The 23,754-nt window shown below is 35.5% G+C and overlaps 1 protein-coding gene across 7 annotated transcripts in view; it reads right to left on the reverse strand.

Annotated features, from left to right (window-relative positions):
- Positions 1 to 23,754, reverse strand: part of LOC141738734 (ATP-dependent translocase ABCB1-like) — a 62,197-nt gene continuing 38,443 nt past the window's right edge. For 6 of the 7 annotated variants that reach the window (XM_074574588.1, XM_074574590.1, XM_074574586.1 and 3 more), the window contains 14 exons: positions 22,548 to 22,709; positions 20,746 to 20,928; positions 19,792 to 19,938; positions 19,361 to 19,465; positions 17,346 to 17,423; positions 15,817 to 15,900; positions 12,963 to 13,166; positions 9,683 to 9,783; positions 7,709 to 7,849; positions 5,492 to 5,648; positions 4,857 to 5,054; positions 3,290 to 3,496; positions 1,628 to 1,774; positions 1 to 232 (listed from right to left, as the gene is read on the reverse strand). In XM_074574588.1, coding sequence (XP_074430689.1) covers positions 26 to 232; positions 1,628 to 1,774; positions 3,290 to 3,496; positions 4,857 to 5,054; positions 5,492 to 5,648; positions 7,709 to 7,849; positions 9,683 to 9,783; positions 12,963 to 13,166; positions 15,817 to 15,900; positions 17,346 to 17,423; positions 19,361 to 19,465; positions 19,792 to 19,938; positions 20,746 to 20,928; positions 22,548 to 22,709 — 2,121 coding nt within the window. In that variant the 3' untranslated portion in view covers positions 1 to 25. The remainder of the gene's footprint in view (positions 233 to 1,627; positions 1,775 to 3,289; positions 3,497 to 4,856; positions 5,055 to 5,491; positions 5,649 to 7,708; positions 7,850 to 9,682; positions 9,784 to 12,962; positions 13,167 to 15,816; positions 15,901 to 17,345; positions 17,424 to 19,360; positions 19,466 to 19,791; positions 19,939 to 20,745; positions 20,929 to 22,547; positions 22,710 to 23,754) is intronic. The other variant, XM_074574591.1, reaches the window with a different exon arrangement.

Here is a 23,754-nt window from a genome sequence, read left to right on the forward strand (position 1 = left end):
TTCAGAGATAAGTATGGCCTTTAATTTACATGTTGCATGACCCACTTTGAACATTGACCAGAGAATAGTAGATGCCTTTTTCAGCCAGGAGCTGCTGATGTGTCCCTTGCTCTACGACCTTTCCATTCTGGATCACGGCAATCTTGTCAGCATTTTGGATGGTGGAGAGGCGGTGAGCTATCACGATGCAGGTGCGACCTTCTCTGGCTTTATCCAGAGCTTCCTGGACAATCTGTGCAATGAATAAACCAAAAGGTGAACTATTCTGGCAGCTGTTGTGAGATATACCTCAATTGCCATCTGTGAGGTAAACTGTAATATGACAGTGAGGGAAAGGGAATATCTGTGGCTTTAGCTTCCTGTTTTAGAATTAGCTTGTGTTGGCAAGGAGTCAAAACTGTCAGAGCAGATGATGCCATGATAGCTAAAAGGATGAGATGGAACCAGGCTCATTACTGAGACGCATGGCAGGAGAACAAGAGAAAATGTTCATAAATTGTAACAGGGGAGTTCTGACTGGATATAGGAAATATTTACTGCAAAGGTAATTAAGCACTGGAATAGGGACAAAAGAGAGCTTGTTGAATCTCCTTGGAGATTTTCAAGGACTCTACTGCAAGGACCCTACACAGCACTAAGCAACCTAGTTTGAATTCAGTATTGGCCCTTGTTTGAAGAGGAGGTTTCATTATAGACCTCCAGTGGTCCCTTCCATGAGTGATTAATTATATACGGGAGTTAAGTCAGTAATCTTGGGTCAACTACTATCATACTAGTTCTCATGATTTCGCAGGAAGTCTCATGAATCATGTTTTTTTTAAAGCTAGCACTGGCAGAAGAATACTAATATGAATCTCTGCTTTCTTTCTTTGTGATGTATTCTTATTAATACAGAATAAAATAAGAGATTAAATTTCTGTACCTAACTGGCACATAATTAAGAAAACAAAGAATTCTGGAATTATTTAATGGCATTTTCCTGTCAAACCTTATGTATGCCTAGAATTGATCAAAACTTGGTCCATAGGGTTTGAGCTTTTCAGATTATAGTACTTTTTTATAGTATTTGCCTATTTGACTAAGTACTTTTGTAGAATCTGTGTTGATTTTCTACAGCTAGATTGTACTTCTGTTATACCAAGATTGCAGCTTTGGACTTAAAAAAGAAGTAAGTGTTCTAGCAATTTGTTCACCGGAAGTTTGCACATTAGCCATGAACATACATCAAGGAATGCAGAGCAATGGGAGAAGCAAGAAAACAAGATTTGGTCATGTCCCAGAAAAAATGTTCTCTGGCAGCATCCTCAAACTTTTCAGGTTCTGAAGTTTGTGCCTCATGATTCAAATTTGATAGCACTTTTCCAATGGAAGCATAAACAATTCCAGGCAAAAAAATGCCTTCTTCATTGCTACTTCAATCTGCCTACTGCCATAAAGGTGCAAAAAAATTATTTTTTTTTGGTAAGGAAGAGTAAGACCTTAGTATTTATTACTATTGCAAATATGTAATTTGCATAAAACACCATATTTCCATCTTTGTGCTTTAATCTGTGGAAGTGAAAACAATAATCATTATACAAAGAAACATGGATATAGATTCTGGACTTCTGGCTCACAATCAAGTTACCTTTTCACTTTCTGTATCTAAGGCAGACGTAGCTTCATCCAGTAGCAGAATTTGGGGCTGACGTACAAGAGCTCGGGCAATAGCAATACGTTGTTTCTGACCACCAGAAAGCTGAGTTCCCTTGTCTCCTACACGGGTATTGTATTTCTAGAAACAATATATTATGTTCAGATTATGAATGCAAATCGATTCTGAAGTATATTTAAGCATATTGACCGTGACACCAGCCATCCGTAAACTGCACATTCCATGCCAATAGCTCTCTGAAAACAGATGACCAGAATTGCTATCTGCCTTAGATCTATAGATTTCAACTAGGAGACTTCTTTGTAGCACGAAGCATTTCAGAAATTCAAAGCAACAACCCCTCTAAGATTGGAAGGAAATATTATTCTTAATCAGGAGACAGAAAACCAAAGCTCAGTGAGAGTCTATGACAATACTGGGGATCAAACCCTGACCTTAAGCACTCCAAGCTAGCATTCTAACCAAGCAGTTATTCTAACCCACATTTATTCATCCTGAAGAAAAAAATAGCAGTGTATAAGATGTATCAGTTTCAGGCCAAATTGTATACTATATCTATACATAGACATATATACATATATTTATCTATAGCTATACTACAGTTTTGGACAGTTTTGCTTTTAATTTAGTTATATGTCAGTTAAGGCAGACCGGTCAGGTCTCTGGACAAACTCATGTGTAGGTCACAATAGTCTTTGAGTTATTATATATTTGGTTGCAAAAAGTACCAAAGTTTTATGAGACATCATTATATATCACAAGATTTCTCTACAGAGTTTTGGAAAGAGCAGATCTCGAGAAGTCATTAGAAACTGAACATGATCTGCAAAAATCATGGGCTTTGGCCTTCGTATTTTTTCAAGAACTGCATAAGGCAGCTTAATAGCCTGAAATTAAGCTGAATATATACAACATACAACTAAGCTGGCAATCTCCTTGCTTCAGGAAGTTTTGATTTGTAAAACCCACAGAAGAAAAATCCATCCAGAACTATTAAATAATAAAACATGATTTCTACCTTAGGAAGTTCCCGAGTCACAAATTACGTGAAGTTAAACAAGAATTCAAGGGAAATGTGATTAGATATTTAGCCTTTTTGAATACCTAATTGTAAATACGTCTTGCGTGATTTCATGCATCACAGGGCTTTCATCTCACTCAAGATGTTAATTCTTACATTATTATGTGTTGGTCATATATATATATACACAAAAGACTTTCTTAGCAATTTGTAGGAATACTAGAAATTTAAATTCTGATTAAGTATAACTCGAAGAAGAAACTTGTCAGTCTAGCAGAGTCTTTTATGTATGCTTGAGATAAACAGGTCCTTAAAAAGAAATGTTTAACTCATTTAAAAACACACACCCCACACTTACAGCTCTCTAGATAGAATTGTGGATTTTCTTCCCTGGTATCTTAAATTTTCAGCTCCCCACCTGACAATAGAGTCTCCCAGAGTGAAAATAAGTATAGTAAACATTATTAAGAATGGATAAGATTTAAAAATCAGTTTCAGATCTATTTCCATCTCAGGGAGTTATTGTACCCCAGGGAATCAGAAATGGACACAATTTTCTCCTGCCACAGTAGGTCATCTCCAGTTCTGAGAAGGAGAAAAAAGAAATAACTTACATCTGGCAGAGAGTTAATGAAGGAATGAATGTTGGCTTCTTTTGCTGCCTTAACAATTTCCTCATGTGACACCTGCCGAGTGTTATCCCCATATGCGATGTTTTCAGCAATAGTGCAGTCAAACAGCATTGGTTCTTGTGAGACAATACCAATCTGAGCTCTCAGCCACTGGATATTTAGTGTCTTTGAACTTTTGCCATCAAAAAGCTGAGAAACCAAACATTTTAAATGTCAGTCACATGGCTATATATGTATTTGAGACTTACTGTAAATACATAGACAGAAGTTGTGCAATTGCAGCTCTTTCCTTAGAGATACCATATTGAAAGCTCACATAATCCCTTCCCCTCCTTCTCTTCTATGCTCCTCCAGCAGGTGTAAAGGGAAAAAAAAAAAAAAGCATGAAAGGAGAAGTTACTTTCAACTACATAAGTATTTGCCATCTTTTTTCCTTAGAATTCCAATGGATTTGCAGGCTGCTAAAGTCTGCTTCCTGTTCCTTATTTGATGTGAAAAATCACTCATGAAGCTAGAGAATCTAGCATTACGCATTTTGGATCCACCATACCAAATAGCACAACTTTTAGGCACAGTTTCGACTGTTTTTGTGGTTTCTATGTGCTTTTCCCCCAAGTCTTTTCATAGAGGTCTGTGCTTTTCCCTTCAGTAAAGCATTGTTGGTTATTTATGGACACAAGGTCAAAAACATGGGTGATGAAGTTGCACTTGGTTATGCATACTTTTGGGGAACCTATGCTGTTTCTTTCTACACATCAGTTTGCTACACTGTATGGGCATTTCCAACTTCAAAAAAATCTTGCCCATTGCATCTAGGCCTTATTTAAGTATTGTTTCATCTTTTATGAGTATCTCTGCACAGACAAGTTCTGAAATCCTTCTTATTCTCACCTCATCCAACGCAAAATGTGTGGGTTCCTTTCCAAACAAAATCTCTGAGCACATTCACATCAAAGAGAAAATGGCAATAAACGATATCGTTATGTGAAAAAAAAATATGTAAAGTTGCTGAATAAGTAGTGTGGGAAACCCTAGATGTATTTTAAACCAAAATTAGTAAAATTATTTACAATCTATCGCTTGGTAAGTGGGCATACTCTGGAAAATGTTTCTGACAAGCAAAAATCATGATAAAAATTATTTTTGTCAATGTTCACTGTTCTAGGAAAGAACATAGATGGCAAATTCTCTTACTACATTTTACAGAGGTAGATACGTATATTTAATGACTTTTAAAGTGTTCTTAACATAAAAACCTCAGGAAATTTGCTCTGAATTCAAAGCCATCACTAGGCTGTAGATCAGGTATATTTTTACTACAAAGATGTTGTTTCACTAATTCATTATAATGTGGGAAACCAGGGCTTTTTCCATTATATTGTTTAATTGCATTTAAATAAGGAACTCTGATGAGACACTGCTTGTCATTAACATTAAAAATATTAAAAAAATTAAACTAGAAACATATATTATACTTTATCACATCACATAAAACCAAATGAGCACCATCTGACTTAACATGTTGACATGTTTTTATGAAAATACTTACCATTTCTCCATCAAGTGGATCATAAAATCTCTCAAGCAGCTGAACAACGGTGCTCTTTCCACAGCCACTGCTACCAACAAGTGCCAAAGTTTGTCCCTTTTCTACTTTCAGATTCAAACCTTGGAGGATTTTGACCTCTGGTCGGTTTGGGTAGTTAAATGCCACATCTTTGATCATTACGTTTCCCCCAAATGTTTTCTGTAATTGAAATAGTATCACTGTTACATCTTTAAGACAATTTGACAGATGATTCAAATAGAATTGCAGAAGTCTTTCTTTTTCTTCCCCACTGAAATCAACAGTTTTGCATTTGCTGGAAAGCTGACTTTAACTCCGTGGTCTGAATCTTTGTGATGCTATAAAATCAAAGTACAGCACCGAACTGTTTTGAAAACGCTCATAATTCTGCTGGTTGAATTCTACACAAGTTGTACCTTAACCAGATTTTCAAAACAAATAACCTTTAGATAGTGTGGGCGAAAGCTTGATCCATGTTGTGTTTGGATAAAGTTTCAAGGATACATTGAGACAAGAATGTAATCAGTAGTAGAGGAAAAATCAGTTTGAAGGAAGTGAGAAGAATACTGCCCATATTGTCAATCAATAATACCACCCATTACACATGGCTTACTTACAGGCTTCTCTCCTTCCTCGCTGTAGCTATCTATGGAGGGTACTCTTTCAAACAGCACGAACAAGTGGGCAGCTGATATCTTGGCTTTGGCATAGTCTGGAGCAAAAGAACTGCTTTGTCCTAATGCCATTGCACCAAATACAACAGCTGAAAACACCCTATAAAAGAAATCACGAAAAAATATAGATCAATAAATAGACAATGAAGACAAGGAAAATGGAAATGGGGCTGCAGTCAGCTTTTTCTTTTACTTGGAGAAAAAAGGGGACAATTTAAAAAGAATAAAGCAGTAGCCAACTATTATTGCTTTAATTACTCATTTAACTTCAGAAATTTGCTTTTATCTGCTTTTAATGAAGTGAGATAAACAAGCCTCCATCCCAAATACAATGTTTTTGTTAATTATCAGCACTAATTTCTTTAATTATTAATACTGGTTAACTAGATGAAGTCTCAACTGGGGCTAGGAGGAAAGTGGTCAATGGATGGTAAAATCCTTACTCTAACCCTGTTCTACTGTTGCTGTGGTTTCGTCTCTACGGTTCAATGACCTCTGGGAGTTGGTGATTCAGTTTTAAGGCATCAATGAAAATAAGAAATCAAGCCTATAACAAGGTAACAATACAGATTTAATTTGGTATCACAATTCTGCTGGAAAAATTTGAAAGGTTCACAACACCAACAAAAGGTTTAAAAATGTGTTATTATTGTTTTATGGTGAATGTAGATATATCTTTACAGGCTACATTAGAATGCCTGCTGTCCTCAGCTATTAATTACTGCCGCACAACGTAGAGTTATTATTTACTGAGAATTGGTAATTGACATATGAGACCTCTTAGCCTGTTTTAAGGCAAAGTAAAATTAATTAATTTATATGATTTTTTTATCTTTTGTCTTCAGAGCTATATAAACGAATCTGTTTTATTCTGCATTTGAACAGCCTAGAAGGGCTGACACAGTTTTAGGTCAGACAAACCCTTCCAAATCTAACTGAACCACTGAAAGTTCACTCCCCCAGCTGGCTAGAGATGTTCAGCTAGCAGATGGGATGCAGACACTTTCCAACATCTTCCAGTCAAGAAGAGCTGTGTTGCTGTGTTAACTAACTTTAATCAGGTTGCCAACAAAAAAATGATATGATTGAGGCATTGAGGTCACTGATATCCATACTGGTAGAATCTCATTCTTTTCATACTTGTTTCCATAGACCTGTATTGGGCTATTGCCTCTTAAATTAGAAATTGTGTTTCTTCCGAGTTTATATATGACCTAGAAGAATAGGACTTTGGTTATGATAGGGGGTCTTAGGTATTATGGCAAATGATTGGATAAACAGTGATTATAACCCCAAAATATAAGGGTAAAAAGCTAAGCATAAGCTACTTTAAATTTTGTAGAGTTTCTGTCGTTAAAAGCCTACAAAGTGCCCTTAGAGGGCATAATAGTACATAATTGTACTATTCCTTGTATAATTTCAGATTGCAATGGATACACCTTCTAAGAATACTGCAAATTAGAATCATATTTTATTTGCAGTACCTGTCTAAATCAAAAATAAAATGCTCCACCTGACTATGGGTATGTACAGTACTCTATACACTGTTCTTACTTTCAGGGTTCATGCTTTCATTTCACACACAAAATTGGTTCATTGAAGTAAACAAGCTTCTTATCATAATGTAATCTGAAATAATTTAGTCATCCTTCTCTTAGAGTGAACAGCATCTACCCTATGGAATCCTGTTCTCCAATTAATTAATGTGTATTTCAGAGAAGATTTCAAATTTCAATGAATAAACCTGACACAGAAAAAACAAAGACAACGATGACCTATTCTTAAAAAGATTTTTACAATATTATTATGTGTCAATAAACAGGTACAACTATGTTTTTTGTAGAATGTGCAGAGGACCTCACAGCTACACGAACAAAAAGATTGGTGAGAATAAACAAAATGATGTAAGTGGGATACTGTGTCAACCTCTGGAAAACAGAGAAATAGAGAAAAGGAAATCCAAAATCAGACCTACTTGAACAGCTCAGACTCTGTAGTCACCTAGAGAATCCACTTTGTAATATGCTTTCATTATATTTAAGTACAGGAGGACTTGCCTGTTTTCTCATAGCTTAGCCAATGGATTCATGGTATCTCTAGCAGTAAACAAAGAGCTTTCTCTGGACAGTCATATAAAAAGATTGCAAAAGAAATACTTACAAAAACACACTTTTATACTTCATGTGTCCATTTACCACTAGATAGGCACCGAATCGGAAACAGCCAGCATAGGTAAAGAACATCATTGCTTGTGAAAGGGCAAAACAAAATCCAAATATATGTGCCTTCTTCACAGAATTTCTGGAAGAAAGAATGCACATTTTCATGAAAATATGCAATCATACTTAAGTCCTAGTATGCAAAAACCAATAAATTGACTTCAGATGTTACTGTTATGAATGGGAAGTGTACTCATGCCTAAACAACACAATCCCTTGTCTCCTATTACACTGTGTCCAAGAGAGAAAAGTTAGTTTTGTTTCCAGAATTTTATTTACTTCCAGGAACAGCTTGGAATATGGGTGCAGAAATGGGTGACACCTTAGCTGCTATATATAATTATTGTCTTACCATCTCATGGTTTGAGCGTTAAAACGCTTTACAGTTCAGTCCATGAGTACCACTTTGAAGATGTAAATTTTACTACTGCATCACATAGGAGGAGAAAAAAAAAGAGCAGAACTGTTAGCTCACCTTCAGCCAAAGCCAATTTTTTCTGTCATTTTTTCTTTACTTGCAATTTCGTGTTAACCAAATAACAAAGATACTAAACAGTTCAATATTATACACTTAATGATCTGTTTCTTTTCAATTTTATCAGTGAAAAATCCTCTTTCAAATAAAATTAAGCCACATGTATGATGCAGAAACTATGTTTTGGATGGTAAAACTATACCTATAACTAAAAGCAAGGCGAGAAAAAAATTTCTGTAACTATGAATTCTACAAGAAAAAAAGACAGAAAATATTTTAATGTTACCGATGCTATTACTAAGTCACAACTGTATGGTTCATTCTGGAAAGAAATCCCAAACCAAAACAAAGGGAGCCAGATTCACAAGTGTGCTTTTTCTTGATTAAGAAGCTGTTGTGACTTCTTTTTTACATAGCTGATTTGTGTACTAATCCAGTGTATAAGAAGTATATCCAGTATATATAATCCAGTATAACAGACTGACTAAACTCAATTTTTATAAAATAGAAACTCTTTGTCTAATCAATGGTTTAACATGCACTGAAACATTAACTGAAAAATGCATGTCCTTTCTCTTCCAGACAAACTGACCCGCAGGGCAATAAATTCTTATTTATACTAGAACAATATTCAGATTAAAGCCTTGGAGCAATCCCATCAGTGTCAATCCTGAGAATGGTTAGGCACTGTTCTACAAGTTAGATATGCACTCAAAACGTAACAGCCTGAGAAAAAAGCTAACGTAGTATCTTTTACATCCTGCATTGTGCTCTCACCCCTCAATTATTATGGTGGATGTATTAGCAGCACCCCTACTTGCCTCCAATCATCTGTGTACGTATGCTGTCATTTCCTTTACTTTTCTCATGGATGTCTGAAAATTAAACATTTCATTCTAGAACAAATAAAACTTTAATTGACGGTATCTTTTCAGGTTTTTATTTTAAGACTTTTTAATTTTGATTTAGTCCAGGCAGATTTATGTTCCTTTTTTTTTTTCAGTCACAAGCCAATAAGTAATTATTGAAATGTTTTCAATCCTATTCATACTTTCAAAAATGGCTTAATGCAATATTCAATTTACATTAAAAAGTTTTAAATTAAATATCTGAAACACTTCAGGTGGGAGGTTAGATTAGGTGACTTCCAAAGCTCACTTAAAACTAACATTTTTCCAAATCAAGTGACATTGCAATAGAAGATACCAATATTATCACAGAAAATTAATTAAATCAAAGGACAAAAATGTTGGCTGGTTGTTGCATTTGTTAATAAAAAAATATGCAAAATGTTTACATTAATTCTGAGGTAATTAAATTATATGTTAAATCATACACGCTCACCAAAAAAAATATCAATGTTAGTCCAAGTAAATGTTTTTAATTTATTCTATAGTTTAAATACAGATTTTTTTTTTGGCTTAGTTATTTTTATTATACCTGTATGGTACATGCAAATGTTCTCCATACATGGACTCAAATTTTGCTTCTCGGGTCAAACCAACAACAGTTCTAATATTTTCTATGGCTTCTGTGGCAATCTGCAATAGAAACACAAATGTTTTAACCAAAAGTTAAGGTTATGTTGCAATTTCTTATTCTAAACTAATAAAAATAGTCTGCTGGAATATAATTTTATATTTTTTATAATTGCTATTAATATTGATTGATATGAAAATGAAGCATTTTACATTTTTCTTTTTATGACAGCGGGATTTTCTGACGATGCTCAGAGTTTTCTGATAAGGCCTCTTTAATGTCCTCCAAATAAGTAGTGAAAAAACATTAGACAGCAATAACAATTATGGAGAAGATACTCTATAAGAAAAAGAGCAATTTAGCTTCCAGCCCACTGAGTTTGGACTATAATCAGTATGTCCAGGGTACTTTTGTGCCGAGACCCTAACTTAGATCTCAGCAGCAAATATTTGGTCTGATCAATAATACCTTCTTTAAGCTTGCAGATTCTTTAGACTTGAGTCATTTGCATGCACGAAGGTATCTAGTAACATTTGAAGGCAGTAGATGCATTCCTACGTGAGAGCAACTGATTCAAGGCTTTTACATAGACTGTTAAGTCTATGTAAGTGCTCATAAAGTCTTCCTCAATGACCACACAGTGAGGCTAGGAGGCTGTATGGTCAATTCAGACCATATGCATGTAGAAGAGGATGAGGCTTAGAAATGGCCAACAGAAAACACCTGGAACAATCACATCACTTTAGACACCAGAACTAGTGCCACATCCCTCTGTTCACCTCTGGCTGAAACACTGGGCTTGAGTTTGTGACCTACAAATTGCCTCTGGTTCAATATGTGATATATTGGCTATTCCAGTTGGCCTCAGCTTCTCCTCTGGGAGGGCAGGGATTCCCACATGTACTGTATTATACCTGACAGTCCCATAGGGATGGATGTTTTCAATTTCCTAGTGTATCTATCTCAAATAGATTAAACACATATACCTAGGCTCTATTCAGTTGCCAACCAGTCTCGTTTCTAAGGATAGGTATTTAGCAGGAAAGCTCACTTATGAGCATAGATACTGTACAAATGTACAGTAATAAGTCTGGTCATTGGTCATAGCTAACATAGGTTCACAAGGTGAAAGTCCTGTTCAACTGACTTAATTTCCTTTTATGACAAGGTAACCCATCTAGTTGACCAAGGGAAGTGAGTAGATGTGGGGTTTTTTAATTTTAGCAAAGCTTTTGATACTGTCCCTCACGCTATCTTTGTGGACGAAATGTCTAGCATACAGCTAGACAAGTCCATAATATACCACTGTGGTACTGTTATCTTTGTTCTAAAATATAGGGATATATTTATCTCATAGTCTCAGTAATGCTCGTGCCACTGTTTGAAAATTTGCATATAATTGACTAACTTATTGACTTGAATGTAATACACAATGTTAATGATAACAAAGAAATTAAATAGATTTTATTCTTAGTTATATTATCTCACCAAGACTCAAAGGAATAGTCTTTCTTTTTCGTTAGTAACGTAAGTTCAGCAACCCTTTGCAGAAAGCAAATTTTCCAGGTAGAACCCCCTTTTCATTGAAGAAAATTGATTTTAAAAAACTTGGTAATTGAATAAAATGCCCGTACTGTAGCACTTGCTCAGGTGGCCTCAGGGGAAACTCACACATTGCTAAGAAAAGAAAAGGTTTTTCTCAAGCTTTGCAAAAAAATGATGAATTTTTGTAACGCTTTTGGGAATTCTTCACAATCTGCTGCATTAAGAAAGTCTCTAGTGCCTATTCCAAGAATTGTCAACTTTTTTCTGTCACATCTTACAACAAAACAATATGAAATAAATGTGTAACCATCAGAAAGAAGAAGCAGAAGAAAGGTAGTCAGTTAAAAGGAAAGGAAATGTATCCTTTGGCTTTTATGAAAAAACTCATGGAAAGATCATTACACAGAATTCATTGTGGACTTGGAGGGACAAAAACATTTTTCAGCAACTTTGTCTACAGACCCATAATAGGAAGGAAGTAAGGAAGGAATAAAGGAAATAAGGAAAGGAAATAAAGGAAATAAGGAACCCAGGAAATAAAGGTTCTTTAAGGAAATAAAAGAAATAAAACCCATCTAGTAAATAGGAGTTACCGGTTGTGGGTTCAGATTCAGGCTAAGACACCCGAATTTAGGTGTCTCAGCTACCAGTGTAGTCAATGAATACCTATTCAACAGAACTTAGAAAGCAATTCAGCTGCCTAGGCACTATGTGCCTACCTAGTCTCTTTCTCCATGATTGTCAACTGACATGGGAAGGACTCTAACTCAGATGCCCACATGCAGGTGGCTTGTGCCATTGGAGATGCTCTAGGATACTCAAAACATTTGGGTAAGGCATGGCAGATACAACATAGAACATAAAGTAGACCCATACCCTTCTGAAATGTCAGCTGGAGGCCACCCAGACACTATGGCATCTCCAGTAACTATAAGGGGACATTAGACTGCTAGCACATACACAGACCCATACATTTGAACATCAAATCTGAAGATTAATACCGTTCCTTATATGCATGGCCTTAGGTAAACGATTCTCTTCTCAATAACTTTTAAAAACAGTAGGACATATGAAGGGATTTTAGAAAAGTTTTCCCTTGAAGAAAGCAATATCTGGGAAGTGATGGAATAGCTGTTCTGTTCCAAAAGGATTTTTGGAATGAAGTGACATTAAATGCCTTCATTTAATTTCTTAAACAAGAGTCTAGCCTTCTCGCTTTTCAGTTCTCATCTTTCTCTTTCACTCAAGAAATAAAGGAATGGCAAACAGAAACCAGTAGATATATACATATTACCCCTGCAAACATTAATAAGATGAAAGAGAGAAAAAAAAAGCAGTATAATACATATAAGATAGATGACATGCCAAAAAGGGATGACAAAAGAAAAAGGAGAATGTCAAAATGAAGAGGGCTGCAAAATAAGGAAAACAGAGACGATCAGAACAGGAAGGAGAAAAGAATGTGCCTGAATAGTGCTTAGCACATTCTGCGGTTTATCGATTATAAAATATCAGTGAATAACGTAAGTCTTCAGTTATGCTCTGCAGGTCCACTAGTGTAACTACATAGAGTCTGGCTGTCTCTGGAACTTAAGATGATATGTTCTGTGTTTGGAAGTAATACATCCATCAACAATGTGTTGGTAAACGTGACTTTATGCATTAAACAGAAATAGATACACTTCTCTAGACTCACCTTTCCTGCAGCTTCCAGCTCTTTTTTATCTTTTTTAGCATGCCCAGCCAACATCTTCATTTCAATCATTCCTGCCACTGCAATGATTGGCACAACAGCCAAAAGTAGCAGGGTCAGCTGCCAGCCATAAATTAATGATATAATAATTCCAGTCCCCAGGTTAGCTATATTTTGGGCAATTAATGCCAGTCTGACACCAGTTGCCTGGAGGAAGAAAAAAGACATTTCTTGCTGAAGTAACTGCATCCTCAATATGGCAAGCATTTTCACCTATAATATTCCTGATTCTCAAAGCGCTATTTAGAAAGTCTAAACTCAGTTTTGCTATTTTTCAAAATGTGAGTTTCTTAAACGATTTTGTAAAACATTATCTAGATCACATTTAATTCTTCTCTCCCCATATTCTGATTCCTTAAATTTGCACTGCAATTTCTAAATTCTGCTCTTGAAGATGAACAGACTTCAAGCATATCACATATTTACATTTACAGCTAAACATTAACATCTGTCACATTTTGTAGATCATGCCTCAGTCTTTAACAGTGGAGCGAGCTGTTCCCTGGGCACCCAGCCTCATGAGCTAGGAGACAGGGAGGGGAAGCTGGACGAGGTCATCACAATTAAAGAGGAAGTGATCAGTGACCTGGTACACCGCTTGGATGCGCACAGGTCTATGGGACCGGATGGGTTACATCCAAGAGTGCTGAAAGAGTTGGCAGACATGCTCGCCAAGCCACTTTGTATTATTTACCTGAAGTCATGGCTAACTGGGGAGGTCCCAATGGACTGGAAGGTAGCAAATGTAGCACCCATCTACAAGAAAGGCAGAAAGGAGGATCCAGGAAACTATAGGCCTGTCAGTCTGACCTCAGTACCAGGGAAGGTCATGGAGCAGATCATCTTGAGTGCCATTGCAAGTCATATAATGGACTACCAGGGGATCAGGCCTAGTCAGCATGGGTTTATGAAAGGCAGGTCCTGCCTGATGAACCTGATCCCCTTCTATGACAAGATGACCCAATTACTGGACGAGGGAAAGGCTGTGGGTATTATCTACCTAGACTTTCGAAAAGCATTTGACACTGTTGCCCACAGAATTCTCATGGAAAAACTGGCTGCTCATGGCCTGGATGAGCATACGATCTGCTGGATCAAGCACTGGCTGGCTGGATGGTCCCAAAGAGTGGTGGTCAATGGAGTTAAATCCAGCTGGCGGTCGGTCACAAGTGGTGTTCCTCAGGGCTCAGTGTTGGGACCATTTCTGTTTAATGTCTTTATTGATGATCTTGATAAGGACATAGAGTGTATCATCAGCAAGTTTGCAGCTGACACCAAGTTAAGCGGGAGCGTTGATGTGCATGAGGATAGGGAGGCACTACAGAGAGACTTGGATAGATTGGATCGATGGGCCAACGCTAATGGAATGAGCTTCAACAAGGCCAAGTGCCAGGTCGTACTGCACTTAGGCCACAACAACCCCATGCATCGCTACAGGCTTGGGGAAGTGTGGCTGGAGAGCTGCCTGGCAGAAAAGGACCTGGGGGTTCTAATTGACATGCGGCTGAACATGAGCCAGCAGTGTGCCCAGGTGGCCAAGAAAGCCAATGGCATCCTGGCTTGTATTAGAAATAGTGTGACCAGCAGAAGGAGGGAGGTGATTGTCCCCCTGTACTCAGCACTGGTGAGGCCACACCTTGAGTATTGTGTCCAGTTCTGGGCACCTCAATACGAGAGAGATATCGAGGTGCTGGAGCAAGTGCAGAGGAGGGCCACGAAGCTGGTGAAGGGCCTGCAGAATAAATCTTATGAGGAGAGATTGAAGGAGCTGCGACTGTTTAGTTTGAGGAAGAGGAGGCTGAGGGGAGACCTCATCACTCTCTACAACTACTTGAAAGGACATTGTAGAGAGGTTGGTGCTGGTCTCTTCTCACAGGTAATTAGCAATAGAACAAGAGGGAATGGGTTCAAGCTGCAGCAGGGTAGGTGTAGGCTGGACATTAGGAAAAAATTCTTCACAGAAAGAGTGGTCAGACACTGGAATGGGCTGCCCAGGGAGGTGGTGGAGTCACCATCCCTGGATGTGTTTAAGACTCGTTTAGATGTGGTGTTAGGGGATATGGTGTAGGGGAGACCTTTGTAGAGTGGGGTTGATGGTTGGACTCGATGATCCCAAGGGTCTTTTCCAACCTAAATGATTCTATGATTCTATGCAGCTAGCTTTATAAGTCGTCACTTGCAGCCCAATGAGAAGAAAATTAAATGTTTAACTTATAAAGCCAAAGATACTACGAATTTCCTCATTTCAGAAAAAAAGCACATAACTTTATGTGGCAGTAAAAATTTACTTAAGCATACACGAATAATTACATTAAGTGCTCTTTAGCCTAATGTTAGACCCCTGAAAGTCCACAAATTACTCCTAAAGAATCTCCTGAAAGTAACAAGGAAAAGGAAGTCTATTGCTATATGTCTTTTTTTTTTCATATAAGGAATGTCTACAATCAAAAACAAAATAAGAGGTCATAAACTGAACAAATTTAGATGCATATTTTTAGGTAAATAAGATAGTTCTAAACAGACTACTTAGATAAAGAAATTCCCAATGAATTTGTTTAATAATGAAGATCACAATACAGCACAGTAGTAAATGTAAAAAAAAAGGTTTGGAAATTATCTTGTTAACGTATATTACCATAATTGTTATAAAACACATCAGTCCATTCTATACCAGCTATCATTTTATAGTAAGTATTAGTTGTCAAAGCCAAGACTTATACAACCAGTCAAACCCAAGCTGCAACTTTATTACGTACTAAACCAAATATGAAAAATTCCAAAACAAAATTTTACTTACTCCTTTCACTTGTGAGGCATCATTAGCAAGTCTTGTAGTTAATGCTCCAGTGCTATTTTTAGGATTATCAAACCAGCCCATGTCCTACAATAGGAAACATTTTTCTTAGGACCAGTTTTTGGACATTTCATATAAATCACAAAGTAAAACTGATGTCTACCTAAAATAACTGAGTTCAGTGTCAGAAGACTGTGTTTGTGGCAGTGCATCAGTTCTGCATATTTAATTAAGTGTAATTCCTTCATTGCACAAGGAATATTTTTAGAAAAAAAAGCGTATGCTTGTGGATGATATGATGCGTACGCTGTCACTGCTGAGAAGGAAGGAGAGCAACCTGGGGGCTTCCCAAAACTAAAATCTCCCCTCCCCCACTGCTGGTGAATCTGCATCTCCTTGGAGAAGTTGACTCTTTAGTCACACTCTCACAATTGCGAAGCTGTTTGGGGATGAATTAAGTGTAAAGCATTTTCAAGGTAAATACTTCCAATTCATTGCTTTGTTTCTCCCCGTATTGAAGAGGGTTATTTGGAAGCTATGAGACAAAAAAAAAAAACAAAACAAACTGGTCTACCTGATCAAATTCAATTGTTGAGGTCAGGTACATAGTTTATAATTTATTCACCATGTGACCAAATATGTGATTTAAACTTTCATGTGTAACATGCATTGAATGAAGAACTGGTGATGTAGTACAGGCATTTGTGACCTCAAGATTCGATAGTAAGATTGCTCTTTCATTAGGTTTTCAGTGAGGCTGATCTATAAATCATAGTTTTTCAGACCACAACAGCTTTCTGTCCGCATCACAAATAGGCATGTTCACATGAAGCAAATTCTGTGTCTACTTGTAGCTTTATGTGCAAGACATAAAACCCCAGAAATATTATACTGTATGTTTGAAAATCTAAAATATTGATCCTGAAATCATGCAAGATTAAGGCCAATTTAGAAAACTACATGAATTACTTAGAAACACTATGAAATATTCATATTTTAATTCGCTGAAAGTAGCTTTAGATTTAAGTATACAATTTCACTATTGTATTAACTGGCAACAATTATAGATTTGGGAACTCTTTGAAAGAGACCTTCAATAAATAAATAAAAATGTATCTGTACATATTACAATTTAAATCAGGTATGTGAAGTAAGAGTTACAATGTAAGCTGAATTGCATTGCATTTCTTGAGAGGAGAAAGGGCACCAAGAAAGCAAAGCAGACAAATGAACAAATATTAGGATTCTGCTGGTGCACATCAACTTGTAAGGCCATAGTAACTTGGCTGTAAATCTGAGTCCTTGCAAGGGGTACATAGAAAGCAATTGTATTTGCATTGATTTAAGACTCTCCCTCTAAGGTACTTTGCTTAACCACATGTAACTAACCAAATTGGTTTCTAGACTGATTTAAAGAATCTCCTCTGTAGACAAGTCATAAGAATATATAATGTAGAATATAGTTATTTCATGATATCTATACAATTAATTATTTTTAAAACCCTGGAAATCAAAATATTTGTTATCTTTACCTGTCTAAGCATTGCTTTAAATGCCATGAATCGAAGCCTCATTGTGAGAATTTCTCCAGCTTTGCCAAATGTGAAACCCTATTTGAGAAAAGGTACAATGCTTAGAATACTATGACATTTTTTGTGGTTATTCAATAAATATTTTAGATACATTGTCTCTACAATTTCAAAGTACAAAATATTGCAGTCCTGATTGCACAAAGCAAATATAAAACCAGGTTTAATATTCATAAATTATAGCAGGTTCACAGTACAGACATTCAAATATTATTTCTTTAAAAAATTATGTAGAGCATAAAATATTTCCCAACATTGTTTCACTTGCATGCTTCAAGGAAAAGATCACTAATCAACCATTTGACTTCATTTTTATCTGAGTTGACATAAGTCAGATTTAAACAAGTGGTTTTTAGGCCACTTGTTTTAGGTTAAAGACTTCATAAGGCAATCTGGGTTCATGGAAGCCAAATGCTAATTCCCCATTGACTTCGACAGAATTAAGATTTTTTTCCTGGCATTCTAACATGAACTGAAACAGCTATCAGCAGTAACACATAAGTGACATTTTATAATGAATTGAACATATTTTTAGCCAGATATATGAATCAATTTAACAAGATACAAAAAGCTGGTTAAAATTTTGGGAAGATACCCTCTTCCTACAATTTAGTATGACTTCAGTGTTCATAATTAGCTTTGTTTAGCTCACTACCACCTTTATGTAATTAAAAATATTAATTGTTTGGAATTTACATTTGTGAAATTGAATACTCTTAAAATACAAGCCACAGATGCAACTGGACTATGTGATACTAAGAAAAATGATTATGGCATATTCCAATCAGCAAATATTTCTCAGTTAACTTGGATCATTATCTTTGCTGTACTCCTATACTGTCAGTAAATTTGCACAAATATGTGACAGAAAAAATCAGAAAAGAACACCAGGGAATGGGCACTATATAAAGAGACTATAGGAACATTTTAATTTTTTTTCATTTTCACGAATTTGGTGGTGTTATATCTCAACAAACTCTTCCCACTCATATTTAAAATGTTATGTAAACATTGATAAATTGAGCAAACCTGTCATAGCCATCTACAACTCAGTCTTCTATACTCAAGGATTTCTTGCATGCATGTGCAACAAGACAAATCCGTAAATAAACCAGAAAGTTTTTGTTTGAGATTGTTTATGCTGCTGTCCCAAGTGGACTTTATTATTTCACTGTGTAGGCTCATTTAATGGATAAAAATATATAAACATATCCAGAAATTATAAATCAGTCTACACATGAAAATATTTAAATGTCAAAGTTTGCACCTGTATGATTACTACCTTTTTTCTTTACTGTGGCACTGTTGTAGCAGCCAGATACATATAAGAATTAGGGTAAAGTTGAAATACTTTTTTTGTATAAGTTGAGATGGCTATAGAGATCAGTGAGAGCAGGGGATGGGGTATACTGTTCAACCATTAGTATTTAAGCAGGAGGAGCTGAGTATCAGCATGATGGATGTTACTTGAGGAATGGGGCCTGAGAATCTTTGGAGGGGTTCACATAAGATAAGACTTGAATGGGAAGGGGTTAGGGGAGTGAGAAATTGGAGAGAAAAGGCAGGGGATTGGTAAATTTGCCATTATTAACAGATTTAAATAGGAGGGCTTGAGGGTGAAAAGGTATAATGTAAAGGCTGGAGGGGTTGGCTGTTAGGTGGTGACAGAAAAAAGAGTGAGAGAATCCAGAGTTTCATGCTGAGATGTGTTTGACTGCTGAAGAAGAAGGAAAATTCTGAAGTTAAGAAGTCAGAATAGGTCGGAAGGTCTCTAAGACATGAGAAACTCTAGGTCAAAAAAGATTCAGTTTAGCACAAGGCACATCTAGAACCATAAATGCAGGTTCTGGTTTAAGTTGGAGAAATGTATTAAGAAGATACAAATTTTTAGTAAATTTCAGATCTGGTTTGTAAAACGTGATGAACAATTATAATAAAGCTAAAATAACAAAACATACCTGAAAAAAGAAAGTAAAAAAGGAAATGATCCCAAGTACTAAAAACAGCAGGGAATATAAGTTGCTCTTTTCTCTTAAAATGTTGTCATCGGTTTCTGAAAAAATCTATAAAGTAATATTTAAAACAACATTTTTTAAAATCAACTAATAATCTAAAATACTCCCTTATTTCTCAATAACTATGTCTGGTAGTCATTTGCATTCACATAAAATTGAGCATATGTTACGTGTGATTATAGGTATAACAAGTAAATTTCAGGTTGTACCAAGATTTTTAGGATTTTGTAAATCTCATATAATTCTTCAGATTTTTTGTAATAGTGCTTCATCCACTCCTCAGCTTCATTATGCCATGATTTTTTAAGAATTGGTTTAATTAAAGATGCATTTTGTGGGCTTTATAGTTTTTTGCATATTTTATTCAAACTTACCCCTATAATTTCTGAAAATATGATTGCAAATGCAGGTTGTAAAGCTCCATTGATAATTGCACACAAAGTTCCAGCTACAAAGTATGGCCATTCAGTTTTGTTCAACTTCATAATTTTCAGAAATGAAGCTGGAGGTAATTCTTCATCCTAAAAAATAAGAATTCTGTTAGGACAAACATGCATGTATTTGGAGAAATACGGAGAAAAAGAGAGATTAATAGTCAATTTCCTACTCCCAGAATCTACTCAGGGGAATTAAAAAATGTATACTTTTTAATAACACCAATAATTAACTGATTCTACATGTCTTTTTATTATTTTAATACAAAGAAAAAAGAGCTGTTAGAATATATCTACAGCTCTTGTAATCATATTTTAGTTTATCTATATCATTTTCATTGATTAATACTCTTGGTATTGGTCAATGGTGACCGAATTATTGATTCTGGGCATATTGATGTGTGTAATCCATGACTAGATTAATTAAAGTAATTGTTTGTTAAGCAATTTATAATGGCAAAGTATTTGCTGCAAATTTGAATGCAATTATATTCGTTGTATGATTTTTTTGGTAAGGTTCCCTCTAAGAGTTTTTTGTTGGGCCAAATGTTCTGTTTCTGATCCAAAAATGAATGTTTAATCTGTATAGACTATGTCTGTATTATGCAAATAAATGTAAGTATATTTCTTTTATAGCAAATTGGTTTTCAAGAATAAACTCCTTCCTGTTATAGAGTTTTTATTTGTATAATCATTCATGGTGAGAATAACAAACCAAGTTATGAATATTACCAGTAAAAGGCTATTTAGAATTAGAAAATTCTCATATTTTATTCACCCCTACCAAATGCCTCCTTCTTCTTGTACCTTTGTAGAGCAGGATAATGAACTTAATTTTAACATAGTTTATTGAAAGGAATAAAAGTTCACTAACACCTTTGCAAAGACACTTACAGGTGAAGTAGTTTTCTCATCAGAATCATCATTTTCTGCTCCTGGCTTTTTCATGCTTCTCCGTGTTGATCGTCTTCTCAATCCCTTTGTAAAGGATTCTTCAAATTCTGTTTCAGATTCACTTTTTTTGACACTAAGTACATTCTCATATACTCCTGATGATGGAGCTTCAGCTTCTATTGCCTAATAGAGGAAAGAACATGATGCTAAAATTAATTACACATATATTACTTTGAACTTTCAAAATTGTGAGGTAATCAAAGTAAAACTAACTTTGTATTGTTTCAGTGGAAAGAGATACGGGGGAAACAATATATAATGCTATAAAGCGGATATGAAATCTGTATTATATTTGAGTAGATCTCTATCTTCACAGCTTGATTAATATATAAGAGCATCCCACTCACAAGAAAATACTTAAAGTGGCAGGCAGGGGAGTGGAAGTAGCTGCTCGTTTTTTTATGAATTAACTCCTAACAGACTTTTAAATTGAACGTAAACCATTTGCAACCATCTTGTGATCTTTTTGAATGAGTTCTCAGTGGATACACTGTTTATTCATGAAGTGAGAAAAAATTACCCTTCCTTACTGCAAAACAGTTTAAAAACGACTTAAAAAGTAATAAGGAAGTTCAGGATGGAACAGGTCAAAAAGAGATTTTAACTGAAAAATTTGAATGCTCTGGAAAAGAGCCCTACTTTTGGGGGTAGTTTTGCCAGTCTCTTTGACAGAATAAATAAATGTCTACCCACCACTAAGATATTTAATACCAACAGATTCCAAGTTGCCTTCGACTTGTATTTCTTTTTATTTTCCCAGAAAGTTTTTATTTCTTACTGCTTTTTGTACCTCTAATAAAAAGAAATTCTTTTTGCACCTCTAATAAAAAGAACTTCTTTTTGCTTTCTTTTCGCTTTCTTTTCATTTTCTTGTTATTTTCCATTTTTTTAAATTTTCTTTCCATTTCCTAATTTTTCCCATTATCACGTTTGCTTGAATACAAAGTTACTTTGAATCTAAGGTGACCAAACGAATCCTCATAGTTATTTTCTGAAGAAATGTTTTAATCAGCCTAGTTTACTCTTTTCAGTCTGACATACTGACATAGCAGTTTCACTTCCTTTAATGGGCGTAGTGGTTATGCAGTAGAACACTAGTGACACAGAATTCTACAGTGAAGTGAAGCTCTAACCTAACTATTGCACGGAACATGGGACTGTACCAAAGTATTCTGTTCTTCACTTTGTAATTAATAGATTTCTGATATTTATATTAATTTCTAATCTCCTTGTTTCTGGCTACATAACTTTAAAAGTGTACATATTTTTGCACTCAGTATAGCTGGAGTATTTTACTTTTTCTCCTATTCTTCCATATTTTTTTATTTAGAAAGAAGTTCAGTATGAAGGACTATAATTAAACAGTTTAAAATATGCATGCTGTATTCCTCCTATACCAGCTACTGTGTTTTACCTTTTATCATAGGCTAAGAACAAGCAATGGAGTAGCAAACTACTGTAGTCAGCTGCTCTACATTAACTGCATGAAAGGAAAATATAGAATAATCTTTTAAGCTTAAATCCCTAGAGGATTAAAAATGTGCTATCCTGAGTTTAAATAGGTCTGGTGTCAAAACTAGTGGTCTCTCTCAAATTACTGCTCTGCTTTCAAAATACATTTCAGTTTTTTTGGTGTTGACAAAATAGGCTGTAGAATTCCCCATTCTTCTGAGAGTATACAATAACCTTGGACATGGAATACAAAAAAGAAAACTAGGCAAAAGCTAGCAAGAAAAAAGTACCTGCATGTTTACGAGTTTGTAGTAGATTCCCTTTCTCTCGAGCAATTTAAAATGATTCCCTTGTTCTGTTATCACTCCACCTTCAAATACAGCTATATGGTCTGCATTTCTGACTGTTGACAGTCGGTGAGCTACTACAACCGTGGTGCGCCCTTCCCTTGCCTAGAAAAAACAATACTTAATATGAGTATTTCTAAGTATATTCAAAAATTGTTCATTTTCATCTTAGAGTTGAGTAAGACCTAAGGGAAACATTTACATTGTTCACAGAAAAATATAACTTTCAAAAAAAAAATTAAAAAAGATATTTCAATGGGCACCTTAAAGCAGAAATATAATCTTTAGCATGAAAATTAACATTAGAGACAATCTTTTACTATGGCACATAAAAACATCAAATTTTGATCACAGACATTTAAAAAAATTGTCAATATTCAAAATTTTAGAATGTAATGATATTACAAACCTTAAAATTTTAACAATGCTAAAAGTTTTTATATTTAAGTCCATATTTGTTCATTTAAGCCTTAAAATCTGTGAAGGATAGCTTATATTTGGAAGCTTATATTTGTAAGAAAATATTTCACACCGATGTTTCAAAAATTTCAGTGTTTTAAGCTTTAAGTCATTGCTGACTCAAGTAGCTTCAGTGAAAAGAAAATTGTCTATAATTTCATGTGAAATACATGTCAACTAACTATCTATCTTTGGATTCTTACAAGCCTATCGCACATAATATATCAAATGTCACAGCTTGCTGTTGTAATTACCAGGCTGTATTAAAGTGATCAAACAACTTTTAGTTTAAGTAATCAAAGTAATGATCCCAAGTACTGGAATTTTGTTGGAACCTGGATGGACTTCATCGTCAGTGATGTGCTTCAAGGGTCCATACTGGGATCTATTCTATTTAATATCTTCATCATTGATATAGATAAATGGGATTGAGTGCACACTCAGCACGTCTGCAGATGATACCAAGCTGAGTGGTGCAGTTGATTCGCTTGAGGGAAGGGATGGCATCCAGAGGGACCTTGACAGACTTGAGGAGTGGGCACATGTGAGCCTCACAAAGTTCAACAAGGTCAAGTGCAAGGCCGTGCCTCTCAGCCGGGGTAATCCTCAATATCAATACAGACTGACGCATGAAGGGATTGAGAGCTGCCCTCCAGAGAAGGATTTGGGAATACTGGTGGAAGAAAAATTG

Source organism: Larus michahellis, chromosome 2 (assembly GCF_964199755.1).
Source record: "Larus michahellis chromosome 2, bLarMic1.1, whole genome shotgun sequence".
NCBI lineage: Eukaryota > Metazoa > Chordata > Aves > Charadriiformes > Laridae > Larus > Larus michahellis.